This window comes from Mirounga angustirostris, unplaced genomic scaffold (genome assembly GCF_029215605.1).
Source record: "Mirounga angustirostris isolate CCGP_5_RB_7025 unplaced genomic scaffold, mMirAng1.0.hap1 SCAF_7, whole genome shotgun sequence".
NCBI classification, from domain to species: Eukaryota; Metazoa; Chordata; class Mammalia; order Carnivora; family Phocidae; genus Mirounga; species Mirounga angustirostris.
In genome coordinates, this window is record NW_026991715.1 from 64,052,113 (window position 1) to 64,071,725 (window position 19,613).

At 38.6% G+C, this 19,613-nt stretch overlaps 1 protein-coding gene across 3 annotated transcripts in view; it reads left to right on the forward strand.

Annotated features, from left to right (window-relative positions):
- VCAN (versican) overlaps window positions 1-19,613 on the forward strand; it is a 115,413-nt gene that overhangs the window by 50,275 nt on the left and 45,525 nt on the right. The window contains exon 7 of one of the 3 annotated variants that reach the window (XM_064596338.1): window positions 1,159-4,164. The exons of the other annotated variants lie outside the window; for them this stretch is intronic. Within the exon in view, the coding sequence (XP_064452408.1) occupies window positions 1,159-4,164 (3,006 nt within the window). The remainder of the gene's footprint in view (window positions 1-1,158; window positions 4,165-19,613) is intronic. 3 annotated transcript variants of the gene reach the window in all.

Genomic DNA, 19,613 nt, shown 5'->3' on the forward strand with positions numbered 1-19,613 from the left:
ACTACAGGTTTCCTTAGAACAGTTCCTTCTGAGTTTAGTGGTGACTAGTTGTTGGTTTTTGAAAATCCGATTTTTTCGTAAGAAACAAAATCTTTGCATGCTAGGTTGCTGCATTTTCCCTATGTTGAAAGGGAATCTTGTCTGTAACATTGTCACTTTTATACTCAATTTAAATTTCTTTAAAAAGGAGAGGCCATTCTCTGTAAATCTGGAGGCATTATAATGTAGCATTTTATGATGACATGTTCCTTTTTATTGCCTGAGCCCATTCTTTCTGATGCTCAGAGTTGTTTCCAGTGATTTGTAATTACAGACCTAAAATATATCATGTGGGTACTTTACTCATGTTTTACTTTTGCGTTTCATGCTAAAGTAAGCCTGGAACCAAGACCCTTATAAGAGTTACAAACATAGTGTGTAGAACAGAGCTAAACGTAGAACTATCACAAATGCCAAGCAGCCTCTGCCAGAAATGTCTTACTGTTTATTAGAAACCCAAGGCTACACTACAGAGTTGAAATGAAGGTGAAGACAAATGTCCCAACACCTGGACTCAAGTGAAGGGTGGTATTAAAAAGTTTAATATCCTGTTTTTATGAAACCCTCCGCATTATGGACAATGTAATAGTTCATATGTAACTCAGGTACATTTGATGTGGCTTTTTTGTTGTTTTGCAATCTGAGGCACTCCCTCTCCCCTGAGACACAGCACAGCTTGAGAAGGAGGGAGAAAGCTAGAGGCGGGGGACAGAAGAAGCCTTCAGAATAGTATCACCACGTTTTTCTACTAGGCCCCAAGTTGCTGCTGTCGTTTCTGATACGTAAGCTGTCTATTGTTTCCAAACTCTGAGTTTATATGGTTTTGGACTTCTCCTTGTCTTAAAACTACAAAATATTCATTTTCCTTAACCGAAAGCAGTCATTCATCCTTATGGGTGAAAGCAGTGATAAACCTTACAATGTAAAACAAGTGATGAGTTTGTGACTATGAAATGTTCGATTGTCTGCCCTTGAGTTAATATAATTACAGTTTCTAGATACCTTCATCACAAAACACTTCTGGGTAACCCCAAAATACACAGCAGCACTTCACAATACTGGACGTACAACTTTTTATTAGTGACTTATCTAATCAACTCTTTGAAATTATTTTTCTAGCTGAACAGAATATATCAGAGGCTACAACCATCGCACTGAATATCCTTGCAGAAACTGCATCATCCAGTCTTTCTGAAGAACTACAAATGGTACCCAACAGAACCACACCAATCATCCCTCTAATCACCGAATTACCTATCATTACAACAAGGTCCCCTCCTGTGGGAAATATAGTCAATTTTGAGCAGAAAACCACAGTTCAGGGTCAAGCTATCACACACAGATTAGCCACTGACTCATCCACACCTGCTGGGAGTACCATGAAGCCTTGGGAGATGGACTACTACTCACCTGCTTTAGAACCACTTGGAAGGCCAGACATACCTGAAATTCAGAAAGAAGTACCCCAAAGTACAACTGTCATCTCCCATCATGCTACTGATTCATGGGATGGTGTCAGGGAAGACCTACAAACCCAAGAATCAGTTACACAGATTGAACAAATAGAAGTGGGTCCCTTGGTAACATCTATGGAAATCTCAAAGCACATTCCTTCCAGGGAATTGTCCGTAACAGAAACACCATTTGTGTCTATGACAATGACCCTGGAATCCAAAACTGAAAAGAAAACAGTAAGCACTATTTCTGAATCTCTGACCACAAGCCACTATGGATTCACCTTGGGAGAAGATGACAGTGAAGACAGAACATTTACAGTTAGATCTGCTCAGAGCACCTTGGTCTTTAGCCAAATACCTGAAGTCGTTACAGTGTCAAAGACTTCAGAAGACACTGCCTCCACTCCGCTAGAGGACAGGGAGCCAGTCTCAGCATCTACAATTCTTTCACCTGTAACTATGCCTGACAGTGATGGATCATCCACAGACAACTGGGAAGAGAAACAAACTAATGGAAGAATAACTGAAGATTTTTTTGGCCAATATATGTCCACCACATCTTTCCCGTCACAGCATCATACAGAAGTAGAATTGTTTCCTTATTCTGGTGATAAAAGATTAGTCGAGGGAATGCCCACAGTTATTTATCCCTCTCCACAAACAGAAATGGCAGAAGGAAGAGAGAGAACAGAAACACTAAGTCCAGAGATGAGAACAGATACTTATATTGATGATGAGATACAGGAAAAGATCACCAAAGATCCATTTATAGGAAAAATAGAGGAGGAAGGCTTCTCTGGAATGAAGTTCTCTACAGCTTCCTCAGAGGAAATTCATCTTACAGAGTCTTCAGTGGAAATGACCAGATCTTTCGATTCCCCAACACTGACAACAACAAAACTAAGTGTAGTGCCAACAGAGGCAAGAGATGTGGAGGAAGACTCTGTGACAACACCGGCTGAATTAGAAACAGACAGCTATCCAGATACTACAAAGTATGATGAGGGTATTACAACAGTGCATTTGAGCCACAGCACTTTAACTGCGGAGGTGGTCACTGTATCAAAATGGTCCTGGGATGAAGATAATACAACAGCGAAGCCTTTAGGGTCCACAGAAGATGCAGGCCCTCCAAAATTACCCCCTGCCTTACTCACCACTACAGAAGTGAGTGGGAAGGATAAAGAAATCCCAAGTTTCACTGAAGATGAAGGAGATGAATTTACTCTTATCCCAGATAGTACTCAAAAGCCACTAGAAGAGTTTACTGAGGAAGACACAACAGACCATGGGAAATTCACAGTTGGATTTCAGCCAACTACATTAATTGGTGTTGCAGAAAGGCCGACTTTGAGAGAGTCTACAACTGAGGAAAGAGTTCCACCTATCACAAGCGTGGAAGGCCAAGTTGTTTATGCAACCACAGAAGGAAGTGCTTTGGATGAAGGAGAAGATATGGATGTCTCTAAGCTGGTATCCACTGTCCCCCAATATGCAGACATTTCAGACATGGAAGGATTGGCATTTGTTAATTATAGTAGCACCCAAGAACCTCCTGCTTATGTAGACAGCTCCCATACCGTTCCTCTTTCTGTAATTCCCAAGGCAGAATTGGGAGTATTGATACCTTCTGTTCCACCAGAAGGTGAAGTTCTAGGTGGACCCTCTCAAGACATACACGTCATTAATCAGACTCGCCTCGAAGCAACGATTTCCTCTGAAACTGTAAGAACAACAACAGAAATTACACGGGGACCAGGTCAGGAAGAACTCCCTTGGAAAGAATCAACCGCAGAGAAACCAGTTCCTACTCTCAGTTCTACAGCTGCCACAGCTGAGGAGACAGCAACACCTGTGGGTAAACAAGAACGTGACGGGCCACCATATACAGTCTCTGAAGACAAGTTGGTGACAGCTTCTGAGAGAGTCCCAGTTGTCGAAACAACTCGAATTGGAAAAATTGAGCACAGTATGCCTTATCCACCTGGTGCTGTCACGGAGCACAGAGCAAAAACAGATGAAGTGGTCACACCAAGCATGGGGCCAACAGTGTCTTTGAGTCCAGAGCCTGAAGAGAAGTATGAGACAGAAAGTGCTAGTCCAGGGGTATTTGTATCACCTTTCAGCACCCATGTTACCCAGCTTATAGAGGAAACCACTCCTGAGAAAAGAGAGAAAACATCCCTAGACTATACTGATGTAGGCTCAGGTTTATTCGAAAAGCCCACAGTGACAGAACTCCCAGAATTTTCAACAGTTAAAGCCACAGTTCCAAGTGATATCACTGCTGCCTTCAGTTCAGTAGAAAGACTCCACACAACCTCAGCATCCAAGCCATCCTCAGTACCCACTGAGAAACCACCTCTCATTGACAGGGAGCCTGGAGAAGACACAACGCGTGACATGGTAATCATCGGAGAGTCAACATTTCGTGTTCCTCCCACTACCCTGGAGGATGTTCTGGAGAAGGAGACAGAAACTGATATTGACAGAGAGTATTTCACAATTTCAAGTACTCCCTCCCCTACGCAGCCAGCAAGACCGCCCACTGTGGAAGGCAAAGAGGCCGGCAGACCTCAGGCAATTGCCACTCCAGAACCCCCAGCAGGGACAAAATTCCACCCTGACATTAATGTTTTTATTATTGAGGTCAGAGAAAACAAGACAGGTAAGTCTTTGCTTTCTAGACATGTCAGTCAAGGCAATCAGCATTTTATCTTGAAAATTACTTTTGGAAAAAAAAAATCAACGTACCAAATGCTGCCATTAGAAGATAACTGGAGTGTGAAAAAAATTCTGTATTTTAGCTTCATGTATTTGTACAAGAATTGGAAGAATATGTTATTTGGAAGAATGTTAGATACAGTTGCATTTTAAAAGTCCTAAGAAGCCCTGCTTTGTCATCTAATATAACCAATCATCACTGTTACATCACTTCAGAACATGCAGAACAAAATGTTTTAATTTCAGTGTCTTTCCATGCATTACTACTCAAGTGTAGTACTAGACTGTGTTAACATTCCATTGGTCTTTAACTATTAACCTTCAGTACTTACATTGTGGACAGCTAAAACTGTATTGCACATGTCCAGGGCTGGTAGAAGGACGTCTAAAGGTTTGCTTTGGTTTTTTTCTCTCCCAGGATTTTATAGGTTGTACGGCTTGTGGGGTGGGTACCAGGTCTGTAGTTGAAATGTTATTTTAATGCCAGTTCAGCATACTGTTAAGCAGTGGTCCTTGGGTATTTTAATGAGGCTTTACGTATTTAGAGCAAATACAACCTAGCTCAGTTCTAGAAAATGCTGTAATTCATTGTGTCACATATAATTTTGGATACGGGTATGTCAGCATTACCTCTGTTCCCTAAAAACCAGGCTGTTAATGGTATTTATTTTATGATTTAATTGTTTCATCTCTAGGAATTTTTATGATGCCTTCTATTCTGCCCAAATATTTTCTTTTTCTCTCCGGCAAAATTCTTAAAAACTGTTTCTTTACGTTGAATAATACTTGCAGTTTTCATTATGCTCGATAATGTTCCTTCCTAAAGGACAGACCAACCATCTTTTGACTTTGGTAAGCTGAATTGAGAACATATAGTGAATACTGTTTAATAGATCAATTCAGGTTTGTATCTTTTTAATTTAGAAGTTGAGATCACTGATTTTAGTGAAGTTGCTGTATTCTTGTTTGAATATGTGAATTGAAAGAATAAATAGTTATTTTTTCCTTGACTGGGGTCCGAGGGGTTGGGCTAGAAGATTTTTTTTTTTTAGCATATTTTCTCTCTTACTGTTGAGATACTTATCTCAGGGTGTCATTTTCTTAAGAGTGATGCCATCCTCATTAGAGTGCTCAGGAGTGCACCTGTTGGAAACAAACAGGCAGCTCCATTGTCAGGTCAGCTGGCTTCCAGTACTGTAGGGGGAAACTTCACACTTCTAGTATCCAGAATGTTCTCAGTTTAAAAGCTCTTGCGGAGCAGTAAATAGAAGGAAATACATTTCCAGAGTATTGCAGTTAATCTCCACTTTTCTAGTACAGCTGAAAGAGCCCAGGATTGGACATTACTGTCCTGCTAATGATGCCGTTTCTTGGAAACTGTATCATGTCTCCTGTCTCTTACATTCCTTTTCCACCTCTTGAAACTGGGGTCAGAGAGAGATGAGTTGCCAAGTAGTGGAAATGAGGAATGCTGTTAGTAGGGCTGGAAAAGTGACAAGACGGTATTACTATGAAAAAGAAAAAACAGAAGTGAAAAGAAATTTCTACTAGCACTTAATATGAGAATTTAAAAAAAATGCTTGAGTGACTGACTATGCAGAGGTTTTTCCCAATTTAGATGACTCTCAAGTTAATGTAGATATTAAGGTGAATCAAATAGTATAGAAAACAGTAAAAACTATTCTGCATTTAAGAACTCTTCTAAATGGGAAACTGTGTGATAAGGTGTAGGTGATCAAATTACAAAATAGAAAATGTTCAACATGATCTCCCTGGAAGCATTGACAGTCATCAGGAAAAAAAAAATCTAAGTTTGTAAATGGTGCCTCGAAATGGAGGGTCTGAGTAACCTGACCCAGAAACCATTTATACAAATGTGCGTGTTTAAATTGGGAGTTGTTAACTTAGTTCAGCTGGGTTTGGGAGATGTACCTAGGTCTGTCCTCTTCCTTCTTCCACTTTTAAAACACGGGATCATGATTTGCTTGTCTAGTTTTTCTTCAGCGTTGATAAGAGTAGGTCAGAAAACTCTATGGAAAGGGAATTGTTGGGTTTCTCCATCAGGACGCGATTCCAGTGTGTGTGTGGTGGGGCGGGGCAGGGTATAGCCTGTGTCTATCTAGTTCCCTCCCTCCGTCTCTCTGTCTCTCTCTTTCATCTATCATTTTTGTATACTTTATATATGTCTTTCTTAAGACTAAAAGCATTGTTTATTGTCTTGAGAAGACAAAGAGGTTTATTCAGATCCAACTGCTTACTTTTATTAATTTTACTTGTTTTCTATGAGAAATTTAATTTTTCAAGCATCTTGAACTTTGGCAAGGGAAAACATTAAAGCAGATGTTAAATTAACGGGTTCTAAGGCAGGTGTACGTTAATAAGGAAAATACATATGTGCCTTTATGTATCGAGGTACATTTTTCCAGATTGGAAAATCCTTGGTTCATGTATGAACTTGTATAAATCTATTCACAAACATAGAACTGACCTCTACATGTACTGTTATATCCAAGTAAGCAAAAATGCCACCCATGCTACACTAAACCAAAGCATTCATAATTTTTTGCTGAGCTCAGCAAGTCATATAAATCTTGATTTTTTTTGAACTACTATGAAACAAAACATGCTACTCAAGACACGTTTATGTTATATTTGCTGAAATGGATCTTAATAGCAACTTAAGGTGCTATTGCTGGAGGGCAACTGTAGTTAGCAGTTAAAAAAAATCTGAAGGAACTTCTCAGCTCATAAAAGTTTTATGAGCTGAAAAATGCTATGGGGTGTATTTAACAGTGGTTCAGGGGATACTGAAAACATGACTCCTGTCTACTTCAGGGGTAATTTGCACACCTGCATTTTGAAAAATTATTGAAAGATTTTCTTTGTGAACACATAGAAGTCTACAGGATTTAGTAGTATGGGAAGAGTTTCTTCAATTCTATACTTTTTTTTTTTTTTAAAAGAACACTCCTCTAAATCGTCGAAAATGTCACAAGTTGGTGTGACAAAACTGTGAATGTTTCAAAAACTGGTGTGCTGTTATCTTTAAACCAAAGAATTATTTAGAAATGTACAGATATTAAATTCAAACATTATTACGTAAATGCTCATAGTTATAACCTTAAAATAGATGGTTTATTAGTTGTTTTTTTTTTAATGAGTTCATATGTACTCCATACTACTTGTCAGGCCAGCCTGATATTATTTGTTTCATCAAGCATTCTTTTTTGCTAGTTTTATAATTTATACCTTAAGTGTAAGGCAAGTGTAAAGCCAATATTAAACTAAAATGATACAGATATTAAAATATGGATAAAATTATTAATGTGATGGTATTAGAGATTAATGAGATGGTGAGAAAGATAATTTTGGCCTCTATCTTAGAATTCATTTTGCTCAGTTTCTGTATTGAAATTTATGGCACCTTATTGTTTTCATCATTGAGAAATAACTCTCATATGATTAATTCCTCCTGCATTTTTGTTTGTAGTTTGGAGAAATGTACACAAAGCTAAAGGTGTTGAGGAGAGGATGAAGAATAAGGGACACTGGCTCTGGGAATAGGAGATAGACACCTGGGCAAATGGCAATATTGATCTCATTGCATGCACAGTCATCACTTTTTAAAAGGCAATGTTTATATGAGATTGCTTCATATAACTTTTCAAAATTACATATTTTTCATTTTGATAGAATTGATTATATAGAAAAATTACTTTCAGATTTTTTATTATAGGAGAAGATTCCTTTCTTCAAACAAAATCTTATTAGGAACACTATATGTTAAGCAGATAAGAGTGGCTGTTCTGGTTAACATTTGAGAAAGGAGATCAGGATCCCCAATTTCTTGGGACCTCTCTCTTACCTTGTGGTAATTTCTAAATTAACATGTACCTCAGACCATGGCTAGAAAAAGAATAATACCATCTAGCTAATTCAAAAGAAAGCAGCAACAATTATTCATTCCTGAATGAGTTGATTTTTTTTAATGTAAAAACATTTTTTAAATTGGTCTGATTATCAGTACTTTATTTCACTTTCATCATACACATTCACTGATATTTACCTTTGAATAACTTGGTATGATGAGGAATAAAGCAAATTAAGCAAATCTAGGATTTGTTTTTTTTCAAAGATTTTATTTATTTATTTATTTGACAGAGAGAGAGAGAGAGAGAGAGAGTGCGTGCACAAGCAAGGGAAGCGGCAGGCAGAGGGAGAAAGAGAAGCAGGCTCCCTGCTTAGCAGGGAGCCCGATGCGGGGCTCCATCCCAGGACCCTGGGATCATGACCTGAGCTGAAGGCAGATGCTTAACTGACTGAGCCATCCAGGCACCTGCAAATCTAGTTTCAATCTCATTGATGCCTATGTGTCATCAAGGTAGTACATAGTTACATTTCAGAATATCACGTGAATGTGCAGAGCTAAATCATCATCAAGCTCACAGAGCTTGATACTTTCAGGGCATGGTTTACGTATATTTTCATGTTTAAACTTCAGAGATCATTGCGAGACAGCTAGGGAAAGTATCGCCGATGGGCAAATGGAGGCACGCGTTTAGGTTTAGTTTGCTGCTAATATGGGGGGGCCACGCATGCTGTTCCGATACCTGCCGTGGCAAGAGAACAGCATCATGAAATCGGTAGCCCTGGGTGTGGGCTGCCTCTTTCCTGCAGGATTTTGGAGCACATCCCTGAAACTGGTTGGGGCCGGTGCTCGCACACACGAGTGGCTCTCCTTGCTGGGCCCCGCTGTGGCTCCCTGCCAGAGAAGCACATGTTTTTCTGCAGGGAATTAGGATGGCTTCTCCCATCCTTCCTTCACTGCCTGAAATCCAGAAAAGGATTGAGTTCCTCTTCTTTTTTTTTTTTTAAAGATTTTTATTTATCTATTTGAGAGAGAGAGAATGAGATAGAGAGCATGAGAGGGGGGAGGGTCAGAGGGAGAAGCAGACTCCCTGCCGAGCAGGGAGCCCGATGCGGGACTCGATCCCGGGACTCCAGGATCATGACCCGAGCCGAAGGCAATCGCTTAACCAACTGAGCCACCCAGGCGCCCATCTTTTTTTTTTTTTTTTAAAGATTTTTATTCATTTATTTGAGAGAGAATGAGAGAGAGCACATGAGGGGGGGGAGGGTCAGAGGGAGAAGCAGACTCCCTGCCGAGCAGGGAGCCCGATGCGGGACTCGATCCCGGGACTCCAGGATCATGACCTGAGCCGAAGGCAGTCGCTTAACCAACTGAGCCACCCAGGCGCCCATCTTTTTTTTTTTAAAGATTTTTATTCATTTATTTGAGAGAGAATGAGAGAGAGCACATGAGGGGGGGGAGGGTCAGAGGGAGAAGCAGGCTCCCTGCTGAGCAGGGAGCCCGATGCGGGACTCGATCCTGGGACTCCAGGATCACGACCTGAGCCGAAGGCAGTCGCTTAACCCACTGAGCCACCCAGGCGCCCCGAGTTCCTCTTCTATTAGTCAAATCATGAAAAGGAAGAGGCTATCTTCCCTTTGTTTCTATACTTTGAAGAAAAGAATTGACCTTAGTGTGTTTCTGAATTATTAGTGAGTTTAACCCTATACTGCAGATCAATGGTTACCTTTAAAAAGTCCTTATAAGTGAAGTATCTTGTATGTGTCACACATACATGTGCATACCACTCACATGTAGACACGCATACACAAACACACAGTAGATCCTCCATTTTTAAAATGCTCTATGAATGTTTGATAACTCACTCACCTCGAGGAAAAATTTAAGAAACTGAAATTGTTTCTTCACAGGTTGAAGTTTAATAAAAGACGTGTTCCACAGATAGCTAAAAAGACCTTTGTTATCTGCTAACATGAGCCTCTTCTTTCTGAAAATAGCATTTGCAGTTATAACTTAGAGTCATCAAAACTACTGCTGAGGTGGGGCACCTCAGTTCGCCCCATAAGATCCATGGCAGAGGCAGTTGACATCATGGAAGGAGCCTTTGGAAACAGTCCTGGGTTCATTGTCAGCATTGTGATTTCCATCTGTTTGGTCTTAAAAATTGCCTTATCTCCAGAGGCCTCAGTTGTTACAACATTTAAAACGTATAATAAGACTACACACTCGCCAGGTTGCTAGGAGGAGAAAGGGATCTCTTCAAGGGCTTGTCCATCGCTGTGGTAGGCACCTCACACAGTTAATCCTCCCGTGACAACAAAGCACTCTGCATAGTGCCTGGCACATGAGGACTACTGAGGACAAATTAATGCCCTCTCTGCTTTAGCAGGTATTTTACTCTGGACTTCTACACGTAGGGAAACTTAGATTGTTTTGTACTGTGAATAGGTAAAAAAAGAATTATCTTAAAATTCAAGATTTAGACCACAGGGAGCCAAATATAACTATACTATAGTATCTACGTGACTGTAAGAGCTTGTTAAAATTTTAATCCTCTGTGAATTGTGGTTGTCTAGGGTGATGCCATTTTGGGTGCAAATCAGAAGCAGCTGCAACCCTTATTTAAAATGTAAATGTAGTATTGATTCTACAGCACCTACATGTAGAATTCATTAGCTTTCTGCTCTTTTTTCATGTATGAGAATTGGGCTTATGATTTTGATAACCACCCATTTAATTTTTTTTCCCAAAGACAAAGATCTTTTTACAAATTCTTTATAAATTTTTTCCAGGTACTAGGCCTAGTCTCTTCTTGCATATTCATGGAATGCATGGGCATTCCCTGCTGTCTTTTTGTTGTTGTCAAGGAAACCCCCAGTTCTCTACACAGGGATTACATTCTTCTTTCTTAATAGCTCTTAGATCATTCATTTGTGCAATGAATAAAAAATGTATTCATGGGCCCAGACAGTGTTCAGAACATTTTTGAGGGAAGGGATGTAGCCAAGGGGAGAGACATGCATCGTGAGAGGAGCAATAGGGATAAAAGAAAAGGAAAAAGAAAATGCTCTCTGAGATTTCATTTTAATGAGGTAAAGCTGAAAATTGTATGTTTTTAATAAGGCATTGCCTTTTTGTATCAGTTCAGAAAATGTATAACGTTACACCTCAGTGAGGTCAGTTTGTCAGGTACAAGAAGAAGAGTTGGCTAATCATTTGCTTTATTGGTGGAATGATTCCAAGAAGGGGGCCCTGGCTGCAGGGTAGGGATTGGGGATGTGTTTTGGTGAAAACTGTTGTATATTTTTTTCATTTGTATCGAAGTGCTTTGAATTTTTAACACCATACTTGAGGTGATAGAAAATGTAACATCATGTGGGCATGATGTGAACAACTGAGAACCTATTTTATTGTATGAAAAAATGGTGTTCCTTAGAGAGATATGCTGGTGTTTAGACTTTGTGAGTATGAATCAGGAGGAAAACACCTATCTATTGGCAAAAAGCCTGTTAATTGTTCTTAAAAAGAATGATTTGATTCTTGGGAGGAAAATAAATTATGATGAACCCTCTAAATACTTACTGGAATCATTGCGATAATGGACAAAGTATTTCTTCATAAATAATTTAAAGTGTAAACAGGAAAGGAAGAATCTCTGGAGTGAGAGGAAAAGTTTATTTATATTTCAGCATCTGTGTCTATAAAAATTTGATCTATCATGTCACGATATTATGCCCAGATTTGCTTGCACACATGTGTAATCACTACACACTACCTTGACTGGCTTCTGGTGGCTTCGTCCTTTGGCTTTGTGCCATAGTCTTCTTTCTCACAGGGTGACTTAGTTGCTTTGGCTATGTGCTGCAAAGAGTAAGTTTCTCAAGGTTTTGGTTTTCCTAAGTTGAGAAAGGAAAAAGGAAATATATTAAGGTATATTTCTGTAGAGTATAACGGAATATAGTATAGTTACCATTTTTCACTATGCTGCACTCTCACCTTGCTCTGCTCTGTAGGGAAGCCATTTTACTCTCTGCAGATGAAACATTCTCCTCCCATCTCTTCACACTTACTTCCAGGAGATAATTGGAGGCATTGAAATAAAATCATTCAGTCAGGGGCGCCTGGGTGGCTCAGTCGTTTAGAATCTGCCTTCGACTCTGGTCGTGATCCCAGGGTCCTGGGATCGAGCCCTGCCGCGTCAGGCTCCCTGCTCGGCGGGAGGCCTGCTTCTCTCTCTCCCACTCCCCCTGCTTGTGTTCCCTCTCTTGCTGTGTCTCTCTCTGTCAAATAAATAAATAAAATCTTTAGAATAAATAAATAAATAATAAATTAAAAAAAAATAAAGTCATTCAGTCAGGCTATTGTGTGCCTGGAGAAAAGAAGATAAGGCAATCTATTGCGTAATAGGGAAGGCAACTTGAAATAATTAGTAAGCAAAAACATATAATAAAGGCTATTTGCTTGCTTGAGTAAAAAGATAAAATTAGACGTAATATGAAATAAATTAATAGAAGAAGCATCTTTAGATTTGGCTTCACAGGAAACTCTGGACACTCATTCCCTCACTGAGCAACCACCCAGCTTGCCCCAGGACAGAGGGGCAGGGTGGGCCAGAGCTAAACTAACCAGGCACCAGGCAGCTAACCAACAGTGACGCATTCTGACTATAGGGGTTTGAGAAACACCAGGAAATGGCCCAGTGCATAAATATTGCCAACACTGCTTCTCAACGCTCGCTGTCTATTAGAATGGCCAGGGAGCCTTTAAGTAAAAATGCCCACGTCCCCATCCCTCATCAGACAACCTGAATCTGGATTTCTGGTGGGGGGACTCGGGCATTTGTACTTTTTGTTAGTTTCTTTTCTTAAATTTGCTTCATTTATTTTTCATTACTAGATATCTGTATTTTAAAACGCATCTCATGTGATTTTGATACACAGTGAGTGTTGAACATTAGTAAAGTAAAGGCTTTCTGACCTGCCGACAGCTGGCTAAAGTAGACACTCCTGGGGAAGGGGATGCTTTAAGCCTCTGCCAGTTAAGCTGTACTTTACCAATTTTAAGGAGAAAAAGAATTATGTCTGATTCAGTCTCCTCTGAGTGAAATGGTGCTCTTTGATCATATTTTGGGAAGTGTAGCTTTTGTCACAGGTGTTAAAATGAGCCTTGGCATCTGTAAGTAAGGAAGAAAATAGAATTAAATATCATTAAAATACATGTTTTTTAAAAGTTTCAGGAATAATTGTAATTGAATCAGAAGTAATGGTAAGGGGTGGAAAATATGTCTTGAATTACCCAGACTGCATACCTCACTTTGTGGTATCCATGTTACCTTCTCTATATCAACATGGAAACTGTAAGGAAATACATATGGTTATGGCTTAGGGATTCTTCTGACTCTACTACCAAAGTGACTTTGTTCATTATACATTTACATTAAGAAAAACAGTGATTACCACCCTGATACAAGCCTATATGGAATCCTGGATTTGGAATAAGGTGAATGATAAAAAAAAAAAATTGAAACTGTGTCTGCACATTTGGATTATCTGGATTATTATATCCAGAAGAGTCTTTACTGTTTGCGTTATCTGTATGGTTCTTTAGTTGTATCTTAAGAATTCGATCCGCTACTGCAATCAAAAGACAACAATTTCTTCAGCCTAAAATTCACATTTTTCAAAGGAAGTATTGAACTCTAATAGTAAACATTTTCTTTCTTGATGATAAAAACCTGAGCAGACATTCTTCCAACAAAATTCTCAAAGAGGGGCTGTGTGGCAAGAGTATGAAGGGCATTCATGTTTAAAGGATCCCTTCACTCACTTTAATTACGGAATACAGAATTTAGAATGGGAGGTGAGACAAAAATATAAACACAGCTAAGGAATTTATAAATAAGAAACAATATGACCTAAGTCCTGTGGCATACACATCAAAGATACAACCAGTTTGGGCTGAGGAGTTTTAGAGAAGATGTCCTGGAGAACTGAGGCTTTAGCTGGATCATTCATAAATGCATGGGTGAAGTTCAAAGGAGGATTTGTGAAGCATTCCAAGTTGGGGGTGGGAGGGCTCTTCTTGAACGGAAGTTGAGCAGGGAATGAGGAGGATAATAAGAAAGGGACATGGAGTTGCTGGGCTCCAAGGCAGAGAAGCAGAGAATTCTAACAGAGAACTGAAGGAAGAGGATAAATATGGGGACAGTCAATGGGACTGTTCGAACACCCTGTGTGAAGAGGTCAGGTGGAAGGAGGTGAGCAGAAACTGTGGACTTTTGAAGAAAGGAGTAACATAATTAAAAATAACCTGGTGTCTGGCAAAGTTTATCTTACCAGCTATAATTTAGAGGTCTTAGAAAGGAAGTATAAGCATATTTATTTAGGGGAGGCAGTTGTTTTACTTTACTCAAAGCTTTTACTTAAATTTTAAATCCTTGATCCTGACCGAAGTGGTTTTCTGGTGTTAGGATATTTGGTACCTATCTATCTCTTTATCTATCTGTCATCTATCAAAGGCTTTGACAATGTTGGAGAACTAAAGTGAAAAAGATAATAAGTGTAATGTCTTTTGTTGGTTTTTGTTTGTTATATTTTTAAGCAACTGTGAAACCTAGATAACCTGGCTTACTTCTCTTTCATATAGCTCTTTCTCTTATTGTTCAGAAATGCTTGAAGGTCCCAAACTTACTTGATTATGCTCTCCAGGAAAGCCCTTGCTCTTTAAAAATTGGAAGTTATGAAGTCCCCGGGGCCTTTTTTATAAGTAAGAAGAGGCCACACTTGGTGATATCTCCTTAAGCGCACTTAGACCAGATGACTGTATCTAAACACATTCTTTCCACTTGAAGGAACAGCATCATTAGTGGATTATCTCAAGTTGGGGAGAAGAGATGATTCCCATTTATCATCCTCATAACATGTCTGCCTCTTAAATTTGAGGCCATCAGAAACGCTTATGTTGTTTATACACATATATCACTTTGTGGGTATAAAATTCATGAATTGAGAAATACCGAGCCCCTTGCTCAGCAAGAGGAGGCTGTCAGTATAAGATAACATGCTTGGGAGTTGCACCAAATGAACCTCAACTAGCAGAGTTAATAGGGAGATATGGGTCACAGAATCTAATGCTGGTCTCCCAAACTTTAATCTCTCTCATCTCTGGGGAGATTGAGTATTGATATAAATATCACTTGATTTTCAGTTATTGAGGTAATTAATTAAGGATGCAAAAATATCTGAAGAGATTTGGGGAGGGTGTTTATATCTTGATTACTAATGTCAATTTTTGTAACATATTGAGTTGGCACTATTTTTAGTGTCTCAAATTTTGAAAATATTGGGGGAATTTAGGATGTCTGAAACAATCTGATTGAAATTTATGTTAGGTGGGAGTGCCTAGGTGGCTCAGTGGATTAAGCATTTGATTTCAGCTCAGGTGATCTCAGGGTCCTGGGATTGAGCCTGTATGGGGCTCCCTGCTCAGTGGGGAGTCTGCTTCTCCCTTTCCTCTGCCCCTCCCCCGGCTTGTACGAACTCTCTCTCCCTCCCTCTCTCCCTCTCTCTCTTTCTCTCTCAAATAAATAAATAAAATCTTAAAAAAAAAAGGAAGTTTATATTAGGGGATTGTCTTTGCTTCCTGAGGTGCCAGCATTTTATTTTAAATTAAGAACACATCAAATATGAATGAAATTGAGGCATTTGTTTCTGCCTGGCTGTTGGACCTATAGGTATGTGTCAGAAAACATATAAACATCTTAAAGAACTTCAAAATTCCTCTAAATTCTGTAAGTATTGCTCAGGCACTTCAGTATGGTTGCCTATTGTATTTTTAAAATAAGGAAACAAAATATTTCTGTTACACATTAAAATGAAATTCATTTTACTAAAGAAATGTGATCCTAATAGATCTCTGCTGAGTAAATTGGTATATAGTTATATTTAATTAAAAGCTCTTAAACTTATATTGTAAAATTCCCCAAAGAGAATGTGAACTTTAGCCAGCTGCCTGTGCATCTTAGCAACTATATTTTGTGTCTGCTAACATCATGACTGGAAGATTGCGCTATGTCCACAAAATTCTGCCGTGAAGTACTTAAAAATACTTGGTGAATAATTTGAGGTCGGCTCGCAATTAAGCGTTATGTGAAAGGCCATTAAAGAATCTATTAACTGTGGTACTAGTATATTCAAGTCAAGCTGTAAAAATATATTCGTATAAACATAGAACAGATTATACATACACTGTGTAGAGTTCTGTGGTTTGACTCTTGAAATCCAAATAAAAGTTATATTATCCTTAGAATAAAATTTAAAATAGAGAGTCTTTTATAAGGACTTGTTCATCTAAGAGCTGGGAGTGTTAATTACTCCATTAGGTTGCACTGTTAATAGGAAATAGAGCAGATCATGATTCTGGAATAAGATACCTACTTTTATAATAGCACAAGTGTCCCCGCCACCACACCCCACAAAGAAATTTTTATGGTTTGCAATAATGGTAGTACTTATAACTCCCTAATAACATGTGTGGTAGGTGGGGGCAGTACCAAGAATGAGGGATGAAGAAGTAATTTTAAAGACTGAATCACGAAGAGGAGCAAATAGGAATCTGGGTGAGTTGTCAGGTAGAAATGACAGGAGTATGGGATGGTGGGAAAGAACTCGTCCATCCATACTGGGTAGATTTCAGAGCTCCACACCCCCTGTGAGATTTTAAAAGTATGGGAACACACTAGCCACACTGACAGAATAAAATGTAGATTGATCTGCAGAGAATCTGTTGGTGGAAAAAAAATTACCTTTAAAGCCCTAGATAATGAACATTTCCCTCACCCTCAAAACAATATTAAGAAATCTGATGAAACCATTTGGAAGCTGACACAACTTATTTAAGCAATGAATATTAGCCACTTAATTGTGAGACTAGGGAAAAAGGAAACAAAATAATTTCAGCTCTTATTTTGTATCTGTTTTATTTAAGAATTCCCCTTTAGTAGAACATTTTTGTGATACACATCAAATGAGCACTTTTTAAAATATATCTCTTCTTCTCAGTTACTGTTTAGTGTGATGCGCTGGTAGTTCTTTGGTGATTGCCAGCCTCATGGTACAATGAGGAGCATGAGACAAAACAGCTTAAGATGATTCTATGTTTTCTTGGGCGCCTGGGTGGCTCAGTTGGTTAAGCGACTGCCTTCGGCTCAGGTCATGATCCTGGAGTCCCGGGATCGAGTCCCGCATCGGGCTCCCTGCTCGGCAGGGAGCCTGCTTCTCCCTCTGACCCTTCCCCCTCTCATGTGCTCTCTGTCTCTCTCATTCTCTCTGTCTCAAATAAATAAATAAAATCTAAAAAAAAAAAAACGTTTGGGCGCCTGGGTGGCTCAGATGGTTAAGCGTCTGCCTTCGGCTCAGGTCATGATCTCAGGGTCCTGGGATCGAGTCCCGCATTGGGCTTCCTGCTCCTTGGGAGCCTGCTTCTCCCTCTGCCTCTCTCTCTCTCTCTCTCTCTGTCTCTCATGAATAAATAAATAAATAAATCTTTAAAAAAAAAAAGATGATTCTATGTTTTCTACTATTCTGAAAGCAAGTCAGATCAGATACTTGGGAGGCAGGTGCAAGAAGGAATCCTAGATTAAATGTAATGATTGATAGTTTGCAATATGTACACTCAAAAATTTTCCTTTTCAAATAAAGAGAAAAGAGTTTAGTAAGGCCATTTTTCTAACCTATTGGAAAGAGCATCTGTTTGAAAGAGAGAGAGAGGCAGGCAGACAGACAAACAGACTTGGAAGATATTCTTGGAGGTCCTAGGTCTCTATAGAGTTGGTAAGCAAGTGTCTGCAATACAATCTGATACATAATAGGTAGTACATTTTATGCAGTCAGTTGTCTTCTGGGAAGATAATACAGTTGGGTGGCATGCACGGTTGTGGTAGTGAATTTAATTTTGTGTGCAAAAACCAGTATGAAACCGACTGTTCGTGAAGAATATGCAAAGGCCAACTCTGCTATGTTTGTATTGCTGTGATTGAAATATTGTGATATTTACTTAGGTTAGAAAATGGAATATATTGCATCTAACAGTTGAATCTTTTAGTAAAATGTTCTGATACAATAGTCTACAATGCTAAGGGAAGTCCCCATAGATTCATGTGCAATAAGAAATGTTGAAGTTCATTATCCAAGTGGAAACTGGACTAAAACAATGTTATACTTTGTTCATTGGAACTAAAATGAGAGAATATAAAGTGAATGCCAGGGTGTTTTATTAATTGAATTAAGTAGATTTAATAAGAATTGATAGTCAATGAAATTATTATATAAATTGTTGATTTACAATTGTAGTTTTTCTTTGTTTTCTATCCTGGGGGCGGGGGAAACATTTTATTTGAAATTATTCATTCCTTTGTAAAACATCTAAGTGAACATCATGACATGTCGGTTCCTTTGACACACAGATAGTTGATACACTGACATACCTTAGTGTCTTCTCTCTTTCTCTCTGCTTTTCTTCACTCCACTAATTTTTAGAGCTACCAACATCCTACATTGATGGGACCTCCATTTATATTCACTAAGAAGATCATGAGATATGTTTATATCAGGTTTTCTTTTTTTACTATTTTTTTAAGTAAGGAATTTATGTAGAAACCTATATAAACCTATACAGGCAATGAGTGTTGTTTGTCCTGTTCCTGGCCTAGGAGTTTATAAATAAACACTATTAAGCAGTCATTTCCTTATTTATCCCATGTTTGTTTGGAGAAGCTTGGCTGAATGGTTAGTTTTATCTCCATTATTTGTAAAACAGTACAAAATGTGGTGGGGATTCTTTCTATGCTTGACACAGACCTATGTGTTTCTTATTTAAAATTCTTTCCATATTTAAATGAAAGATATTGTGTGAATTTAGTGTCTGTGTGTGTGATAATTCTTGATGTGAATTCTAGTTTTATTTACACCTCATGAAACCTAATGCAAAAGGTTGAATGCAAAACGAGAGTATTAACAACTGAAGATATGCATATTTTTGAAGCTCCAGTTAGATGCTATAAAGTTGTACAAAATAGTTTAACTGAGTCTGGCTTACCTCAACTATGTTAAAATAGTATGAGCAATGAAAGACTACTTAGTTTGTTGATTAGATAAAATTACTGATGTGATATTTCAAAAGATTCATTTGTACAAAGGCATTTAAAACGTATTCACATATACATATCTGTACATATGCATATATATTATCACACATTTTTTTTCATAGCAAAACAGTGGGCTTCATTGCAAGCCATATTAAGAGGTGTTATTATCTGAAGATCTTAAAAGTGTCCTCTTTTAAAACATACACCATGAGACACTGTAAGATCACAGTAACAACTTTAGTGATCTAATATTGAAAGAGCTTATGCTTTTAATTATACTTTTTTGAAAAAATGTAAGGCATTTAGTCATGTTCTTGTTTGGCAATTAGGAGTTGTTACAGCATCTGTGGCAGAAATCATTTGTCTTCATTTTATATTT